Genomic DNA, 20,762 nt, shown 5'->3' on the forward strand with positions numbered 1-20,762 from the left:
TGAACCCAGTTTCTCAAAGAATATGATTTGGGGGAGATTTATCATAGAATATGTTTTGGGGAGAAAAAAAAGATTAAGGAAAATATAGCATTCAAGTGAAACTAGTTCTAGAGTAGCTACACGTGAACATAAAATTTCTTTGCAAAAATATCTGTAGATCACAACTGCATTACTTCAGAAGATTATGTAAAGAAATAAAGGACTAAAAATTATCCAAATAACATATATCATACAGACCTTAAGGAGCTCTGGTGGCTTAGTGGTAAGGACTTGTGCTGCCAACCCAGAGGTATGTGGTTCGAATCCACCAGATGGTCCTCAGGAAAAAGATGGGCAATGCCCTCCCTGTGTGATTTCCAGTCTCTGAAAGCCCACTAGAGGGTCAGCTATGAGTCAATTCTGACTTGACGGTACATAACAAACAACAGATCTTTGCATTATTTTCTAATTAACAGCTCAAGAACTGGGGAGGTGGGGGAGGGATATGGGATTAGAAGCAGGTCAGAAAGATGAGAGTCTAAATTCTGAGAGTTAGAAACACGTGTCCTCAGCAGTTTGGGTGTTTATATGTACGCCCTTTCCAACCTCTCATTATTGTCTTCATTTCAAAATCTGATCACCTGACCAATTACCTGGTAATTGAACCCCTTTGGTCTCATGATCTTTGTTTTTTCACTTAGATGCAGAAAATAGGCTCATCAAGGAGGTGAAATGTTCCAATTTCAGAAAATGAGGGTTCAAAGCAAGAACAACAATGAAAAGGAAGCTGTGCAGATGCCCATCGACGAGGTGCAGGCTAGAAAGACGCCGAACACCCACTGCACTGTGTTCATTCCCACTCACAGTGATCCCCTCAGGACACAGCAGAACTGCCCTGCAGGGCTTCCAAGAGCTTTCTCCCGTGGGGTCAAGCTTATGGGTTCACCTGCTGGCCTTTTAGCTTAACCACTGAGACCCACCAGCCATGAACGCTTCTCTCCTTTGGGTCTTGACTCAGAGTGATACTACTCTGATCTAGACTCAGTCAGCCAAGGGGCTCAGCAGGCCTCAGAGACAGCCAGCTGCACTCCAAGTTCACTGCCAGGAAAGGTGCAATGAAGGACGGAGGGGGAAGAGAACGCAGTGCTTCCCTGGGTGCAGTCATGGTCAGCGAAAAGGGCGAGTCCCCAGGGGACGTAAATACAATCATGTGAACCAGAAACCATTTATTTTTCTCTCTTCCTCAGAGCTTCTAATATTTTTTCGACTCAATAAACATTATGAATTGTCTCCCCATCAGATATCCCAAAGATGTCATGGAAATACTGGTTTTAGATGCCATCGGGTCAACGATGACTCACAGCGACCCTGTAAGCAGATTTGAACCCTGCCCCATCACGTGCCGCCCTCAGCATCTCTGATATGCTCAAGGCCACTGCAGTAGTCACAGCATCAATCCATGTGGGAGAGGGCCCTCTTTTACTAAATGTCTACCTTTCCAAGCATGATGTCTCTGTCCAAGGACTGGCTCCTCCTTAAAATACACCCAAAGGAAGTGACACAAAACTTCACCATCCTGGCTCCGAAGGAGCACTCGAGTTTTACCTCCTTCAAAACAAATTTATTTATTCTTTCAGCAGTGCACAGCATAGTCAGCACTCTTTGCCAACACCACAGTTCAAAGGCATCAATTCTTCTTCTGTCATCGTAACTCACTGTCCACTCTCAGATGCATAGGAAGCAACCAAAACCACCATGCTGTGGGGTCAGGCTCACTTTAGTCTTTAATGTTGTCCTTGCTCTTTAGAATTTGCGAGGGGTCATAAAAAGATGACGGGTTTTTAACCTAGTTTATGGGGCTCACCAATAGACAAAACCCAGGTCCAACCCAGGTTAAGAACTCTTGATACATATGAAACAATCATACAAGAGAATGAAAGCCTGCCTGACTCCATGCCAGCCTCTCAGGCTCTGCTGTGTTTGAACTCATGGTCACAGTCACCATGTCAATCCTTCTCATTGAGGCCCATCTTCTTCTTCACCAAGCATAGTATGTGCTTCTCAAGGGAATGGTCCCTCCTGATGGCATGAACAAAGTTTGTGCATTTTCTAGCCCTTATCAGACAATGCCCCATGCTTTTCAGGGAGTTTTTCAAGGGCTCATTCATTCAGAAGTGGACAGCTAGGCCTGCTTTCCTAGTGCATCTTATTTTAGTCTAGCAGTTCCAATGAAACTTGCCCTACCACAGGTGACTCTGCTAATATTTGAAATACTGGTGTCATAGCTTCCAGAATTACAGAAACAAAAAAGGCACCAGAATACAATGAAATGACAGGCAAGTAAGTGGTGCCGACTGACTTTGAGCAATGTCAATTATAAGATATGCATGTTGACTATTAAAAGATGGCTCAAACAAGTCAAGAATACAGCACACACAGATATGAGCTCTTAATCTGGGGACTATGAGGAACTAGAAATTTGGATAGGGGAAAACAGTATTTTTACCAGCCTTTGACATCAGCATTTCTTTCACCAAACTAGGCGGAAAATCACAGGAGTCCTAATGCTTCTGTGACTTGGTTACTAGCAAAAATCACATACATTTTCTGCATCACACTGCAGTTGCTGGGGATACCACATAATGTGATGAGTTTGAAATGATGGTCCTTATTAGCCCTGCTGTTAGACTGTGCTCTATTGCCATAAAGAAGTGTGCATATTAGCCCATCAAATAGTTTAAAGCATTTTGATAACTGCATTTCAATATAATTGGTTTCCTTGGAAATCTTGGGCCTTTTATTTTGTGCATTTAAAAACAGTATTTGGAGACATGATCCAGAGGTTTCACCAACCTGCCAAAGAGGCCTGAGGCATGCACATACATACAAACATTCACATACACACATAAAAGAGGTAATAGTCTTCCTTGGACGAAAGGATAGCAAAGCTTCGTCTCTCATACTCTTGGCATGTTGCTATTCCTTAGAGAACGACATTATGCTTGCAAAGGTGGAGCGATGGCAAAGGGGAGGAAAGATCCTCAAGCAAGTGGATTGATACGGTGGCTGCAGCAATGGGCTCAAGTGTGTCAGAGATTGTGAGGATGCGCAGGACAGGACAGGGCTCAGATCTGTTGCTCGCTCACAGGGTCGTTATAGGTTGTACTCAACTTGATGGCACCTACCAGTAAGTTGCCTATTGGTGCTATAACACAAATGACACAAATGAGTATTGCTTTAAAGAACAGAAATTTATTCCTCAAAATTCCGAAGCTTCAAAATCCTAATCAGAATCTGAACTGCGCTGATTCCTTCTCTGCTGGTAGCCCCAAGCATTCCTTGGTTCCGGGTAGTCTTCGTAGAGCAAGCCCTCCCTCTAGCTAGCCTCGCTCCCCGTCTATGCTGTACTAATCAGAAGTGATTGAGTTTATTTAGACTGCAACCTACACTGATAAGACCTCAACGGAATGACTGTATTCCATTCCATTGCATTACAGAACATTATTATGTTAGATTACATTAGATTAAGGAGTTCATCTTACTTGGCTCCACAATCAACAACACCCAAAAGCATTTGAAAAATCAAATTATGTATTACATTAGGCAAATCTTCTGTTAAGGATCTTTCTTACTTAATATGCTAAAGAGCAAGGATGTCAGTTTAAAGACTAAGGAACGTCTGATGCAAGTCATGGTCACTTCAACTGAATCATATGCACGTGGAAGTTAGAATGAATCAAGGAGACTGATGGTGAACTGATGACTTTGAATTATAGTGACAACAAAGAAGACTGAATATATCATAGGTTGTCTGGGTTGGAAGAAGTGCGGCCAGGTGTTCGTTAGAGGCGAGGATGGTGAGACTTCACCTCACACACTTGGAGCATGTGGTCAGGAGGTGCCAGTCCCTGGTAAAGGGCATCATGCTTAGAAAGATGAGAGAAAGGACATCATGTTTAGAGTCAGAGAAGGGGAGGAAGACCCCTCAACATGACAGGCTGACACAGTGACTGCAATGATGGGCTTGAGCACAGGGGACTGTGAGGTTAGTGCAGGATCCAACAGTGTCTCATTATGTTGTGCAGAGGATCGCTATGAGAGGGCTTAATGGAACCCAATAACAACCACACATCATATTACATCCACAGGTGTGGTGTGGTGTGTGTGGTGTGATGTGGTGTGGTGTGTGTGTGGTGTGTGTGTGTGGTGTGATGTGGTGTGGTGTGTGTGTGTGGTGTGATGTGGTGTGGTGTGTGTGTGGTGTGATGTGTGTGGTGTGGTGTGATGTGGTGTGTGGTGGGGTGTGTGCGTGGTGCGTGTGGTGTGGTGTGGTGTTTGTGTTTATGTTGTGGTGTGTGGTGTGTGTGTGTGGTGCGTGTGGTGTGTGAGGTGTGTGAGGTGTGGGGGTGTGTGGTGTGTGTGTATATGGTGTGGTGTGTGTGGTGTGGTGTGTGTGGTGTGGAGTGGTGTGATGTGGTGTGGTGTGTGTGGTGTGGTGTGTGTGGTGTGTGTGGTGTGGTGTGTGTGGTGTGGTGTGGTGTGTGTGGTGTGTGTGGTGTGGTGTGGTGTGGTGTGGTGTGTGGTGTGATGTGGTGTGTGTGGTGTGGTTGGCAGGTGCCATCAAATCAACTATGACTCCCTGTAACCCTATGAACAACAGATCTGAACCTCGCCTTACCTGTACCATCCTCACGAACTTTGTCATACTCAAGCCCATGGTGATATACAGGGGTTAGAATTCCAACATATATCTAAGGGGTAAGAAGGGCACAATTCAAGCCCTAAAAGAGACTCTGATGGAAAACAAGGAGTTAACAGCCAGCTCCCGGAGCCGTTCCTGTGTCACCAGAGGTGGAAGGCCTGTCACGTTCCTGACCATGCTGCTTCTGATCACTCACCTAATCAGAACCAAATTTTCGAAGAATGCTCCAGGGTCCCTAATTAGTAATATTAGGTAAATTAGCCCCAGCCACTTTCAATCAGCTTTGGCAGAAGGGAGGTATTGTCACTGATTGCTTGGATGCTTTAACGGGCTCGTAATGGATGTGAAGTAGCAGAAGAGCCAAGAGGCTCAGCTTATTGCCTTCTCACTCCTGCCCCCGCTCAGCATTCAGCCTGCACACAGTCTTGGGGGGGTGGGGGGGAGGAGTGCAGGGAGGGTGTCTGAGAGCCTTCGGCCCAGCCCACTCAGGGGCCTGGAGAGACATCAACAACCGTGCGGTGTTTCTTACACTGGTAACTCTCCTTTTGTGTTTCTGCTAAAACTGTATAGTACATTGCCTTCAAATCTTGGCATTTCTTGGAGATAGGAGTAGGCATTTAAATTAAAAAACCCAACTCAAGGTTAATTATAAAGCTGAGAAAATGAGTGTGAAATAACTGCGCTGCTTTTTCTTAAACACACACACACACACATACACACAACACACATACACCACACACACACACACACACACACACACACACACACACACACACCCACCCCACAAATCATATTGTAATATGGATATGAGGGCTCCAGCTCAGGGGAAGCTAGTCCTGGAGAGGCAGAGACTTGTCTCTTGTATGGAGAGCGAAGACGTCAGTTGTACAAAGGGGCCAAGAAGAAAAGGGCCTACCAGTCCCTGCAAGACAGCCCTCAGGGCAGGCGATAGCAAACTGGCCAGTGCTCACCCAGTGCACATGTGAAGTGGATGCCAGTCATCCTACTGAGATTCTGGGAAATCAAGCCAGAAGCAGCGCTCGCCTGGGTACACAGGCACATGCTGAGGACGTGCACTGCAGCAGTGATTGCCAGACTGGCCCTAACCCGGGTGGTAACACAAGGAGGCCCGCCCTCCTGCTAACATGGAGGAGACAGGAATAACCAATTCTGAGATCCCAGTCCACAGATTGCAATGCCCCTATTAAAAGCCTGGTTGGTATAGGCCTATCTATCTATGCAGATATAAAAAGATTCCCAGACAGACTGAGGGGAGAAAGTCAGTCACAAAACAATGTGCACAGCATTGACCACGCTGGTATTTTTTTAAAAGACTGCTTATCTATGTGCTCCTCAGAGGCTAAGATTGTGAAAGTCTGTCCCATATACCAGGGCCATGTTCTCAGCAGGGGCCAGTCCTTGGACAAGGACACCATGCTAAGAAAGGTGGAGGGTCAGAGGAAGAGAGAAGCTCTTCCACAAGATGGGCTGGCACAGATCGAGCACAGCAGACCATGGGCATGGCACACAACAGGACAAGGGATACAACTGTTTTTCAGACAATTGTAGTGGACTCTACTATGGCACCTAAGAACAACATATAAATAAATGCACACTTCTAACAGCATGGAGGGAAGGTGAGGGGGTGGGATTTCCATAGTTTATTCTAAATACAGACTTGTAAGTCTTTACAAAGAGGAGGTATTTCCCACTGTATTCATTCAAAAGTACAGTAGGATTCGGGTATTAGGCATTCATACCTACCTAATTCTAAATTCTACAAAAACTTAGAATGATGAAATAATATAAAAAATAATTCCATATCCAGGAAAACCCCATGGGCAGATTCACTTCGTTAAATGTGATCACTAGGAGTTAAAAATCAACTTGATGGCACTCAACAGGATATATTCCCGTTATTTCTAGGTCAAGCAGGGACTTTGGTGTGATTTACTCACTGATACAGGCTGAGCATCTACAACGATACTGGGCACTCAACACAGATTTGTTAAATGAATGAATAATCTCTTCGATGACTGCAGACATCTGAACTCGGTGCTCACCCTGCACAGATGACAATCAAGAACACATAACAATTTCTTTATCTGCATCCACTAAACACCTTCCATGTGCCCAAATATATTAAGCATTAGATAGAAATGCACACACACACACTTATACATGTGTCCAGTCACTTAAGAATTAAGAATTCCTTGGGGAAAGATGAACCTGTAGAATGAAATAAGGGCTTTCCTGTCACCGCCTTAATTCCAGCTTTGGTTTTCAAAATTATGCTCTGAGAATTTGCTTATCATTCTGTCTTGTACCAGAATGATGTTCATGTGCTTGTGACCATCCAGGGAGGAAAATGGCTGTGGGCCTTCCTGATTATGTGAATGACAGAAAGACAAATGACTCCGTCTGCTGTCTGAAGATCGACACGCGGAGCAGTCTAGATCTGCTCAACGCCTTCCCAGTTCTACCCATTGATCACAGAAGTAGAAATCGCTAAGGTAGGCAGGAGCCTTGATGGTCATTTGATCTCTGGATCCTGGCCCAGCCCTTCACACCTAATTGAAGGTTAAGGATTACTTCAAAGAAATAGAAATTCTGAGCTCTCAATATGGGCTTTTTCCTAATGGAAAAAAATAAAAATCACAATTTCACATATCACGCTACTTTACATTCCCCCAGTGTCTCCCATTCTAACCACCACTCTGTTGAGTCCTTTATTCTCTGGCCGTATCTGCAGGAAGCCAGCCCTTCTCTACCTTGAAGCTGTGACTTTTCAACCTAAGTGGATTATTCTGCACTGATCTATAGCCAACATTCCCTTCATGGCTGCATCCTCTTCTCCAATTTCTCAGCATCGTATCTCAATTCAGTTCCAGTTTCATACTGAGTAGCTTGGTCCCAACAGAAGTAGTCCCCCAAATCCAAATGTATGATGTCTGACACCATTTGAACTTTGAAACTAAACTGTGCCATGGAAGTGCAGGAGGAGGCTTGAGAAACACAGTAAGGAGGAGGGAGAGAAAGCTCTCGGCTGCCAGTGATGAAAGGTATTCTTCTCCTCTAAGTTCAACATCACACACTCGTCAATATTACAAACTCATAAGCTCATATCCAAAATGATCTGGGCCCGAGCTGTTCTGAAATGCAGGGACTCCAAACATTCGAAAAGAATGCACTGAGTACATATTAAGTAACACCTTGGGCAGGTCTGGGGCAGCATCTTGCAGAGGAACACAGTACTAGTTCTCTAGAAGAATATGCAAATATTCTAAGTAGATAAATAATGGCTATAAATAGCCATCTGTCAGCTCAGGTCAGTTTTGCTGACAGTCAAGGAATTTCCACACCTAAGGAAAAGTTCTCAGCTACCAGAGAATTTTTGGACTTTGGAGTGGCAGAGAAACAACTGTGCATACTGCAAAGCTGACAAACCAGTTCTCAATTCTCTGGACAATTTCACACAGAGAAACTTTTTTGCATGTATGTGTGCCTGTTTTCCTGAATACTCTGTTCTGCTCTGCAACTCCTGTATAGCAGAGGTCATCCTGCTTTAGGTCTTCAAAATGACTCCTGGTGGCATAGTGGCTGAAGTGGCTAAGGGAAAGATCAAAGGTTTGAAACCATCAGCCAATCCCTGGGAGAAAGGTCCACATGGCAGTCGGTTTCCGTAAAGACTACAGCCTTAGAAACCCTAGGAGGTAGTTACACTCTGTCCTTCAGAGTCGCCATCAATTTGGCACACAACAGAGGGTGTAAACAGTTAATGCACTTGGCTACTAACCATAGAGGAGAGGTTTGAATCTACACAGAGGGGCCGTGGAAGACAGACCTGGCCCACTTATGGACAAGAAAATCCTACGGAGCACAGCATAGTTCTGACACACCAGGAATCTCCAGGATTGGAGGTGACTACTGCTTTAAAAACATACAGACTTAAGGCATTTCGCTTTGAATGCTGAGCATGTTAAGTCTAAAGAAATGATAGTCTCTCGCTAAATAACATTATCCTTAAACAGCTGAAATGAACGTTCATACACCACTTGAAAACATGTAAGAATTATACATAATGCATGCAAACCAACAAAACATAGGGCGATGTGCATTTTAGTCTGCTAAGAGCCTCTCAAACTGGCCACAGGACTCAGCTGGTGAGCTTGTTAAGATGCTGATTCTGACTCAGTAAGGTCTGAGTGGGGCAAAGTCTACATTTTTAACAAGCTCCCAGCAGTACTGCCACTGCTGCTGTGTTGGGGACCACTTTTTGAGTAGCCAGGTTGCAGTAGAAATTGCAGTGTTTGAAAAGAGAAACATTTGAATTACATCTTGGCATTACCAGTTACAAGCTGAGCAGCTTTAGGAAAAAGGCTTAACAGCCCTAGGCCAGTTTCCCCATCAGTCAAGGGTAATTTGTTTCTCCTTTCCAAGGTTGTAGGGAGTAGGTGAGGCAGCAGCACAGTCCAGGCCTTAATTGTAATCCATGCCGCTCTGACAAGGGAGCTCTGGTGGCCCAGTGGTAAGAAACAGCACTGCCATCCCAAAGACATGTGGTTGGACCACGGTTGCTCTGCAGAAAAAAAAAATGGGCAATCTCCTCCTCCGTGATATACCATCTCTGGGTAACACAGTGGAGGGTCAGCTGTGAGTCAATTTGACTTGATGGTATACAACAACTCTTTGATAGGCAAAATAAGGGTCATGAAGTATCCATGTCCCAACCTCTGGGACTTGGAAACCTGTTACATAACTTGGCAGATGAGAATCTGCAGGGGTGATTAGATTCAGGATCTTGATATGGGGAGATTATCCTGCAAGATCAGGGTGGGCTTAATGCAATCACAGGGTCCTTACAAATAGAAGACTGGAAGGCCAGCGTAATAAAAGATGTAAGAATGGAAGAAGTCAGAGAGGGAAGAAGATGCTATGATGCTGCTGGCTTTTCAGATAAAGGAAGGGGCCCTGTGTCAAGAACACAGGGAACCTCTCATAGCCTGGAACCCTGACAAGGATTTTGGTCCTGAAGACCCACTTTACACTTCCAGTGTCCAAAACTGTGGTATCACAAATTTGTAATGTTTTAAGGCACTGAGATTCTGGTAATCTGTTAACAGCAGCAAAAGACAATTAACATATCACCTACTGAAATACTGCTCGGGCAGGTTTGCCTCATACGACAAAAAGGCAGATTCCTGAGGCTACATAATCAAATGAAATTAAATCAAGTAGTGCCAATACACAAAGAATTTCCAATATACTTTACGTCAAGGGACAGCTTTGTTCCCTATTACCTGTTTTGTTTGGTTAATGCAAGGTTTAATAAGCTAGGACACATGCATTCATAATAGCAACTATTCTAAAGGTTGAGTGGAATCACTGTGTCATACTCCAATTTGTCACCTTCATATGTAATTGCTGAAGTCTTATAAGGCTCCTGGGAACAATAATAGCAGGCCAACACTTCAACATCAATGAGACCAAAGAAAGCTACCCTTGGGCTCCAGAGTCAGGGGCTGGAAAATCAATACTCTCAATATCTGAACAAATTTTCATTTGCCATTTTTAAGGTGGCTTATCCCATTGAGCAGTTTTGTAAAATTTTTTTAAAAATTTAAATGCCATGATAACCAAAAAGATATTCACAAATGAAAAGTATTTGAAAACAAACTGGACTCTGGCCAAAACAAAGAAGCCTGAGCTGCTTACGCTTTCTCTGATGAGTGTTGGCAGCAATACCTCCTTCTGCCTCTCGTTGTTGTTAGCTGCTGTCAAGTCGGCTTCTGACCCATGGGAACCCCAAGCACAAGGGAAGGAAACACTGTCCATTCTGCCATTCCTGTGACGGTTTGTAGACTGCTGACTGTGACTCTACAGGGTTCCCATCAGGTAATTTTTGGAAGTAAAATTTTCTTCCTAGAGACATAAGATTGGCACAGGATGGAGCAGGGTTTAGGGCTTCTGTACATAGGGTCACTATGAGTAGAAGGCGACCTGATGGCACATAACAACAACAAGAAATCCACCTTAGGCCCTCTGCCCAGGGCGGGCCGCCCTCGGCCCCTGGCTCGGGGCGAGCCGTCGCGGCCCTCAGGGTGAGCTCCTCAGTTCCCAGACTGTGCCATCTGACCCCTGGGTAGGGAAGGAGAAGAAGGAAAAAAAAAAAAAAGAATGCCTAGGGTATCCAGAGAATGTTACCTAGGCCACCTTCTACCACCCTCCCCCCCAGTAAACCTGAAAGCAACACCCTCAAAGCCCTTCTATTTGTAACTCACAAGTTTGTTCTCTCTAGGTTTGCTCCCTTTCCTATAGGTAACCTTAACACTGAGTTTTACTCCAGAATTGACCCTGAACCCAGTGCCAGTGACAAAAAGGAAATACAACTGACAGCTAAGGAAGCAAAGGAGGATGGAGCCTCTGGGTTCAACCAGCCATCCCCACTGGACCCACCTGGGAAAACACTTTGCAGTCCAGAGGGGAGCAAATGACAGGAAAATATCTTCTAACAGAGCAAGAAGGCAAGCAGCTGTAACCCAAGACCACCAGTAAGGTGATAAAGTGTCCTCCTTTCCCCCCTTTACATCTACGCCCCTGTTCAGCATGAAGAAGCCAGAGAGTCGGCATCCAATTCCCAAATCAATAAGACAGCTGGTTTAATTACTATTGGAAAATGCTTGTCATTCCTCTGTAGCATCTGGTCCCCACTGGACCCTCATCATTTCCTTCACCTGCTCCCCACACCAACCAAACTGTACAGCTCTGCAACTGCATCCTGGCCCATCCTCACCCTTCTGCCCCCAACCCTCACCTCCTTGCACCCCCAATATGTTTTTCCCAATAAAAAAAAAGAAAGAAATCCACCTTAATTTTCTTCCTCGTCCATCTTGACCAGGAAGCTCCATTTAAAGCTGCTCAGCAACACAATAACATGTAAGGGTCCACTGGCAGCGGCTGCACATGACATGCTTTCCGCAGTAACTGAATTTGTGGGGAAGGTAAGAATTCTTACCACTGAACCACAACAGCCACTTAACCACTGATGTGTTTTAAGGAGTCTTATTGGTGTGCAGGATTAAGTATCTAACTGAAAGACCACTAACTGAAAGTTCAAATTCATCAGTCACTCCTCAGTGGAAAAATTAGGTAGTTTGCTTCCATAAAGAGAGTTTTCGAAAGGCTGAGTGGCATTCTACTTTGTTCTACAGGGTCCCTATGTGTCAGAAGCAACTCAATGGTCCATATTTTTACTCATTTCCCACCAGACTCCAAGCTCCAAGGAAGAACCTGGCGTCTTCTCATTTCCACTATTAAGAGCATCTAACATTGTAACTGGCAGTTAATGGCCCACAATAAAAACTTATAGATGAATGGATACTACAAATCATATCTATCAGGAAAGATTTCTTATTTTTCACAATTGTCAAAGCATTACTCTGTAGAAGGCGGTATGGCGCTTTCTCAAAAAGTTGCAAATAGAGATACCATTTGACCCAGCAATTCCACTACTGGGAATAGACCCCAAAGAGACCATAACTGACACCCAACCAGATATATGCACACCCATGTTTATCATGGCTTTGTTCACAATAGCAAGGAGCTGGAAACAACCTAAGTGCCCATCAACACATGAATGAATAGAGAAGCGGTGGTATATTCACACAATGGAATACTATGCTGCATTGAAAAACAAGGAACTTGTGCAATATTATTCAGAATGGGTGACCCTGGAGGACATTATGCTGAGTGAAGTATCTCAGTCACAAAAGGACAAATAGTGCATGGTGCCACTGTTGTAAAGCAGGACTGACCTCAGGGTTAGGAGGAGACTGAGAAAGATGGGTTCAATAATGTACTCTGCACTGAAACAGATGAGGGTGAAAACTGTTTTAAAAGGGATATGTGATTAGGTATTTTTGTCATGACAGGGGTCTAGAGAGAAGGCTACATGGTGGAGTCGAACTGGGGGAGGGTTTGTAAAACAACGAAAGAATTTTTCTTTTACTTTTCCAAGAGGGTAGTGTACTAGGGGGGAGGGTTGGGAGGGGAGAAAAGTCCAACAATGAATGAATGGAAATCCAAAGTCTCTGTAAATTTTTACTGAAATTAATAATAAATTTAAATTTAAAAAAATAAGTTAAAAAAAAAGTTATAAATCAACTTGGTTCCAGATGTTATTTATGGTAGAATTAAAAGTATGCCTTCTGATTCTGTTTGCCTATTAATAACATGCATTTGGATAATTAACAATGTGCTAAGTAATCAAAGCAAATACTTACTTTTCTAGTATCTGCTCTGCCTCTGAGCTAAATGAGAGGGAAGCCACTTATTACGTATTAAAAAATGATAACGAGTTTTAAAATATTCTGTTTCAGTCCAGACCATGACATTCAAAACAGTCCCTTTTTTTACTGGACTAGCTAAACCCTAACAGACAGCCCATTTTCAGAACAGATACAGCTGCTGCTCAGTTAGCAGTGAATATACAAGACATTCAAAAGTTTGCCAGTTCCATGTAAGAGGTCTTTTAAGTGGCAGGGCTGCTCATAAGACAACATCTCTCCATTTACTGACGCTTGGTATACCTTCTTCAGGAGCAATGAAGTCACATGGAAGGTTTTTCTTTTAAATCTTTTTTGAAATATGACTGGACACATTTACATAATTCAGAACAAGCTGGTAAACATCCATAAGAACGTATTACATAATTCCAGTGAGTTCAGTAGCATTCTCTATTTAAAGAAGAGAAACCACTGGGCAGAAAAACAGAATCTTCTGTCCAACTGTGGAGCAAGCAGAAGCTCTCTAGCTGATGCTTCCGCGTCTACTGGGTCACGTGACTGATGCTAAACTCACCTCCTCACTATAAGTCAGGACATTTGGAAGCAACTATGGCAACTATGGTCAACTAAGAAGTGAATGTGGGCAAGGAGGAATTCACACACCCAGGTTTACAACAAAACAGGTGGAATTCTAAAGGAGCCAGAAAACAATCATAATGAACTGATATAGTCTTCATAGTTATTAAGGTAAAATTAGCCAGTAACAAGCACTGCAGTGTTTCTAGTGATTGTCCTGTCTGTCTCACTAAGCAGAGGCTCAGATAAAGTGGTCACGGGAGCCAGCTTTCCTTCCCTGATGATGAGAGGCAATCTCCTCTTCTACTTGTTTGCTGTCCTTTATCATTGCTTGGTAGAAAAGAATATCAGAGAAGGAGAGAAAAGGAGTGTGGAGGGAGGGAACCAAAACAGAAGAATGTTCTAGAAGGCATCTGTTATTCTCTAATCAACTGTATTCACTTGTCATCTCCTGTTCTTCACACTATGTGACACAATGGAGCTGATCTTATTCTCTGGCTTCAAGAGGGCAGAGGTGGGTCTTTCATTTCTGTTATGGATTCAATAATCAAACCCAACTGATGCCAGTATAATCTCAGAGAGACTCTTCATCATGTTTCCAAGACTGTAAACATTTACAGGAGAAGACTGCCCGTCTTCCTCCCGAAGAGACGTGCGGTGAATTCTAACTTCTAACCTTCAGTTAGCAGTGCAACACATACTACACCATACATCAGCAGAGTTGCTCTCTGGCTTCTTAGAAGCAGGATTTAAACCAAAACCTCTGAGGAGTAACCACCTAAAGAAAGCTCCACTGAGAGCAACATGGAATCAACACAGAGAAAAGCAGTTCTCAGGGGCAGAGGCCAGGACTTGAGAACAACCTCTGAGCTGCTGGATCTTGCCTCTCCAGATCTCAGCTTGCACCGTTCCACGAGGCAAAGTGTTTAAAGAGGGAACGGGAGACCAACCCAGTTTAAGCTATATTTCAGTCACTTGTAACTAAAAAGGGGCAAATAAACACAGTAGAAATTAAAGTCTAAGGAGAAGGGGAGTAGAAAGAGAAGACTGCACTTTATGGAGTTTGTCCCCTGCAAGTGAAGGTGACATGTAGGGATCTGTGCCATTCTTCATATTAAGCTCAGATCATCAGAACTGTAGTTCTGCCTAATTACTGTAATTAATCTCACCAAATTCTAAATATAAAATGAGCGTGCATGATCTGATGTTCAATGATACTGCAACAGTCATGAAGAGAGGGAATGAGCCACATCGTATAAAGGCTTCTTTTAAGCAAAATCTTTTTTCTTTTTTTTTTTCTTTTTCTTGCCCACAGGTGATCATGACTGACAGAAAGGGAAGGAAAGGTCATAGGTGACAACCCAGATCTTACCTGGCATGGCATGGACAAGGTCGCCACACAGAACGAAGAACTTGGGCTTGGGGTTCAGCTTGTTGATGGCCTGGACGGCCTGTTCGGTCAGACGGATCTCCTGCCCCCACTCATCGCCACCTCTGTCACAGTCCCCCACAGACCAGGCCTTCATCAGTCCAAACTGTGGGTCTGCACCTTGGATGAAGTAGAATGCACCTCTCCATTCTCTTTCCTTTTCTTCATTATAAAGAAAGAAGGATGGAAGAGGGAAAATAAGATTAGATAATCTGTTAGGGACAGCATCCACATACAGATTGAACTGTATCCCCCAAAAGCAACATGATGAAGTTCTAACATCCGGAGCTTGGACTGTGACCTTGTTTGAGGTGACCTTTCTCTGATGATATTATCAGTAAGGTACTGATATTATCAACAGGGAGCTCTAGTGGCCTAGTGGCAAGAAGCTGCGCTGCAATCCTAAAGGCACGCAGTTCAAGGCCATTAGCAGCTTTGCGGGAAAAGGATGGGCAATCTCCTACCCTGTGATTAACTGCCTCTGAAAACCTGCTGGAGGGTCAGCTACGGATCGGTTCCGACTCATTGGTACACAACAGCAATCCTGCCTGAGTACTCAGAACATACTGCCCTCTGGTCAGAATGGACTCACTGTTGACCCTTCTGCTTCCCTTCCAACAGACGAGAAGGGACTGCTCATCTTTCTCCCGAGGCGCTGCTGCTGGTTTTGAACTGTCAGAGGGGCTTGGCCTTTGCATCAGCAGCACAACTCCCTATGGACTACACCTTCTTCTTCTTCTTTTTTAAATTTCCATTCATTCATTGTTGCACTTTTCTCCCCTCCCAACCCTCACCCCTACTACACTACCCTCTTGGAAAAGCAAAATTCTCTCAGTTCTTTCATTGTTTTACAATCCCTCCCTCCCAGGTCCACTCCATTATGCAGCCTTTGCTCTGGACTCCTATCATGACAGAAATCCATAATAATTTTCCCTCTTAAACAGTTTTCTCCCTCATCTGTTTCAATGCAGTATACGTTATTGAACCCATCCTTCTCAGTCTCCTCCCAACCCCGAGGTCAGACCTGCTTACAACAGTGGCACCATGCACTATTTGTCCTTTTGTGACTGAGATAATTCACTCCGCATAATGTCCTCCAGGGTCACCCATTTTTAATAACATTGCACAAGTTCCTTGTTTATCAATGCAGCATAGTATTCCATTGTGTGAATATACCACCACTTCTCTATCCATTCGTTTGTTGATGGGCACTTAGGTTGTTTCCAACTCCTTGCTATTGTGAACAAAGATGCGATAAACATGGGTGTGCATAAATCTGCTTGGATGTTGGTTATGGTCTCTTTGGGGTCTATTCCCAATAGTGGAATTGCTGGGTCAAATGGTATCTCTATTTGCAACTTTTTGAGAAAGCTCCATACTGCCTTCCACAGTGGGACAATACCTTCTGAGCTCCCTAATCCTTTCTGAGTGTTGTGTTGCAACATGGGAGAAGAGGCATGGAAACTGAGTCACAGATTCAGAAAGAGGACAGCATGTCAAATAATTCACACCAAGAAACACAGGGGTCATGAGTGACTGAGACCAGGGAGGACAATGTCCAAGAGCCTGCCAAGAGCGTGAGGCCCACACCAGGAATTCAGACTTCCAGTCTCCAGGATGGCGAGAAATTAAAGTCCTGTTCTGTACAGCCATCCTCTTTGCAGGATTCTGTCATGGTGGCCTGAGGTGGCTCAGAGGCAATGTGAGCGGATACAATCTTTTTCTTAAATTAAGTAGGTCATTTTAATAAGCTGCTGTTCAAACATACCATTTTCCTGTCATAGTCTAGAGGATTTTTGATTTAGACTAATTATGCTTGGGACCTGGTGATTCTCAAAGGCCAGGGATAAAATTGAGGGGAAAAAAAGAAGAGAAAAGCCCCAACCCAACACACGTGGGCTGCTCCAGTCACTCGGCCAAGCTGTTTGTTTAAAACCAAGACGGCCAAAATGCAGCACGGAGGTACAACAGCGCACCACATATAGGATATTAATGTTCAATAAGAGTATCTTAATTAGAATTAAAAATACCAGAGAGTGAGCTCTGCCAGAAGTATTATGTTTAAATTACTAGGTGAAGTGCTTTCAAATCTTTTATGCCAGGCTTAATGGCGCAATCTGCACTGTTTAGGGGGGTGTGACGGGATTTTAATTATAAAACTTGGAGCTCAGAAACTCTGGCTATCTGGTGGGAAATGCAGTGCCAGAAGGGAAATCTTGAAATGAGTTAGTCAAAGTAGGGAGGAAAAATGGATGCGAACATTTCAAAGGCAGCTCAGTGTGGGCACTGTGGGGTGTGAGGGTGGGGGAAGACTGGCAAGGAAGGGATACTTATCCCTCTTAGAAGCCATTCTGGGTCCCTTGAACCAAGACTATCAGGCTGTTTCTTCCTACTGATTCTGCCGGGAGGCAGCAAGCTCTCTCCCCTGACAGCCCTGAAGAACCGTAAGTCAGTACCTTCCTGAGCTGGACTGGCCTAGAGTGGGCCTGGGAGCGGTTGCTTTTAAACTTCTTTTTTTAAAAAAAAAAAATTGGTCACAAGATCTTTTCGGCAAACAGAATTGTTTAGTTTAGGGCAGATCAATGCTGAAATCATTAAAGACAGGACTGTTCCGATGGAGCAGTGGCTGGGGCCTCCCTGGTCCGGGGGGACGTGGGGTTGCAGCAAAGAGAGGAGCCTTGGGCTATTGTCCTTGATGCTGGTCTGCCAACAGAGACAAAACTAACTCACTACATTGAGCCTGATTTTCTTTTTCTTTTTTTATAAAACAAACGAAATTAATTTATTATCCATGTTAATGGAATAAATGCCATTTTCTCTGCACATCACAAAGATGTTATGATTTGCAGAGTATTCCTTGGAATGGCTCTTGCCTGCACGTTTGGAGTCATTCATAAATTCAATAAGCTTTTCACTGTGAGCCCATTACTTACAATGCACCATTTGGGGGGGTGGTCTGTCTGTGGTCTTTGGTCTCATGTTAACTTTAATCAAGGCCGAATTAAAAACATTTGGGGCTTATAAAGCTGAGTTATACGGGTAGGACTTTTTCATAAATTTGTATCTTCTCTACTTGGTGACACAGTAGTTAAAGTGAAATAATGGGAAACCAAGAAAGAGCAGGCCCTGCCCTCATGCAATTTTGATCCCATGGAAGAGGCGGCCGCCAACAAGGAGACAAGCAGGGAGCAGAATCAGGGCTTGCAAGGATGAAGAGGGAAGTAATGACTAACTTAGATGGACAGAGACTCAGTCATTCTATCTAGTAACAATTCTGCAGTGACCAGCAGAGTGAACTCAGAAGTAGGTCCTCTCTTGGCAAGCCTTCAGATAAAACAACACTCAGTGCTGCCTTATGGGAGGTCCTGAGGCTTAAAAGAACCTTGTCTCCACCACGACCAGATTCTTGACCTGCAGAAACTATGAGCTAATGCGTTCTTCTTGTTTCAAGCCACTGAGTTTCAGAATAATTGGCTATAGAGGCACAGATGCCTATGATGCTGTGAGTCAGGCATTAGTGCTTAAGGGTCAGGAAGGCGGCAGGGAGACTCCTTAAACAGCTGACACCATGAAAAACTGAGATTCTGCTTTGTGCTCCAAAGTAAACTGTTACCATGTTTTATTTACTGCACGTCAACAATAACCTTTTTTACACCAATTGATGCTTTTAGCCCTGATGCTATTTCTAAGGCAGTTGGCAGAGATGCTTCATCAAAGCTGGATCAAGTTGGGGCATAAATCAACCTTTGGCAACATGCAGGTTTATAAATTTTCTACAGCAAACATTTTACTTACTTTTCTATAACAAATAGTTATGCTCTCAAAAAAGTTAATGTTGTTGTTGTTATGTGCTGTTGAGTCGCTTGCGACTCATAGCAACCCTAGGTAGTACAACAGCCATAAACTCTGCTCTGTCCTGTGCCAATCTCATTGTCTCTGACACACTTAGCCCCAGTACTCCAGTCACTGAATCAATCCATCTCATGGAGCGTCTTTGCCTCCTGCGCTGTCCTTCCACCTTACCAAACATGATGTCTGTCTCCAAGGACTGGTCCCTAGTCCTTAAAAAAGAACCCCCATGCCCTTTGCTGTTGAGTGACAGTAGAATAGTTCACTGAGTTTCCAGGCCTGAAAGCTTTTGGGAAGCCAACTGCCACATCTTTCTCCTGTAGGGTGGCTTGGGGGTTCAAAGCACTGTCAGCTGAGTGCTTAACCCCTGTGCCACCAGAGCTCCTCTAGAGTCTCTGGAGCTATCAAATCTTTCACTGTGACTTGTTTGCTTAGAATCAGCTGGAGGATGACAAAGTATAAAGTAAATAGATTAAATTTAAAATGAATGACAGCCTTGCATAGCAATCTTCAACCCACCTTTGTCTCCTAATAGAGGCAATTTGTTGACTCAGTATGCTGCCTTCTTAAAGCACCTGTATCCTCTTAAGGTTTCTGCTACAGACACATGTGGTCTTTGGTCTCCCTTTAACTTTAATCAAGTCTGAATTAAAAATATTTTGGGCTTACTATTGTACAATGGGACTGATATCAGGGTTGGGGAAAGACTGTGAAAAACCGGATAAATTATGTATACTGCATTGAAACAGGTAAGGGAGAGAACGGTTTCAAAGCGATATATGATAGGGTATTATGGTTATTACAAGAGTCCAGAATTAAGGTTGCATAGTGGAGTGTATTCGGGAGGGGCGATTGTATACCAATGAAGGAATTTTTCTTTTACTTTTCAAAGAGAAGAGCGAACTGGGGAGGAGGGGTGAGCAGGGAAAAAAGTGCAACAATGAATGAATGGAAATCCAAAATCTCTGTAAACGTTCATTAAAATTAATAAAATATTTGTCCTTTTGTGACTGAGATATTTTACTCAGCATAATGCCCTCCAGGGTCACCCCTTTTGAATAATATTGCATGAGTTCCTTTTTTCAATGCAGCATAGTATTCCATTGTGTGAATATACCACAGCTTCTCTATCCATTCGTTTGTTGATGGGCATGGTGCCACTGTTGTAGAAAGTGACAGACATCAGAGTTGGGGTAAAACTGAGAAAAACTGGATAGATTATGTATACTGAATTGAAACAGATGAGAGAGAGAGCAGTTTAAGGGTGATATATGATAGCATCATATGGCCAACAGACTGGAAGAGATCTATATTTGTTCCCATCCCAAAGAAGGGTGACCCAAAAGAGTGTGGAAACTATAGAACAATATCATTAATTTCACATGCAAGCAAGATTCCACTGAAGATTATCCAAAAATGACTGGAAAAGCACATCAGCAGAGAACTGCCAGAAGTCCAAGCTGGGTTTAGAAGGGGTCGTGGTACTAGGGATATTGTAGCTAGTATTAGATGGATCTTAGCTGAAAGCAGGGAATACCAGAGGAATGTCTGTGTTTCAAAGGCGTTTGACTGTGTGGATCATAACAAACTGTGGCTGACTCTGAGAAGAATGGGAATCCCAGAACACTTGATCATGCTAAGAAACCTATACTTGAACCAAGAGGCAGTCGTCAGAACAGAACAAGGAAACACCTGGTTTCAAAATTAGGAAGGGCGTACGCCAGGGATGTGTCCTGTTTCCATACCTTTTCAACCTCTATGTAGAACAGATTATCCGGGAGGCTGGGCTCTATGAGGAGAAATGTGGGATCAAGATTGGTGGAAGATCTATCAACAATCTGCGACATGCAGATGACACAACCCTGCTTGCTGAAACTGAGGAGGACCTGAAGCGCTTGCTGCAGAGGGTCAAGGACTGCAGCCTCCAATATGGATTGAGGCT

At 43.8% G+C, this 20,762-nt stretch overlaps 1 protein-coding gene across 1 annotated transcript in view; it reads right to left on the minus strand.

The window, feature by feature from the left end:
• CPPED1 (calcineurin-like phosphoesterase domain containing 1) overlaps positions 1-20,762 on the minus strand; it is a 160,279-nt gene that overhangs the window by 110,044 nt on the left and 29,473 nt on the right. The window contains exon 5 of the mRNA XM_006894522.1: positions 14,915-15,183. Within this exon, the coding sequence (XP_006894584.1) occupies positions 14,915-15,183 (269 nt within the window). The remainder of the gene's footprint in view (positions 1-14,914; positions 15,184-20,762) is intronic.

Source organism: Elephantulus edwardii, unplaced genomic scaffold (genome assembly GCF_000299155.1).
Source record: "Elephantulus edwardii isolate Elephantulus edwardi_28Jun2011 unplaced genomic scaffold, EleEdw1.0 scaffold00145, whole genome shotgun sequence".
NCBI lineage: Eukaryota > Metazoa > Chordata > Mammalia > Macroscelidea > Macroscelididae > Elephantulus > Elephantulus edwardii.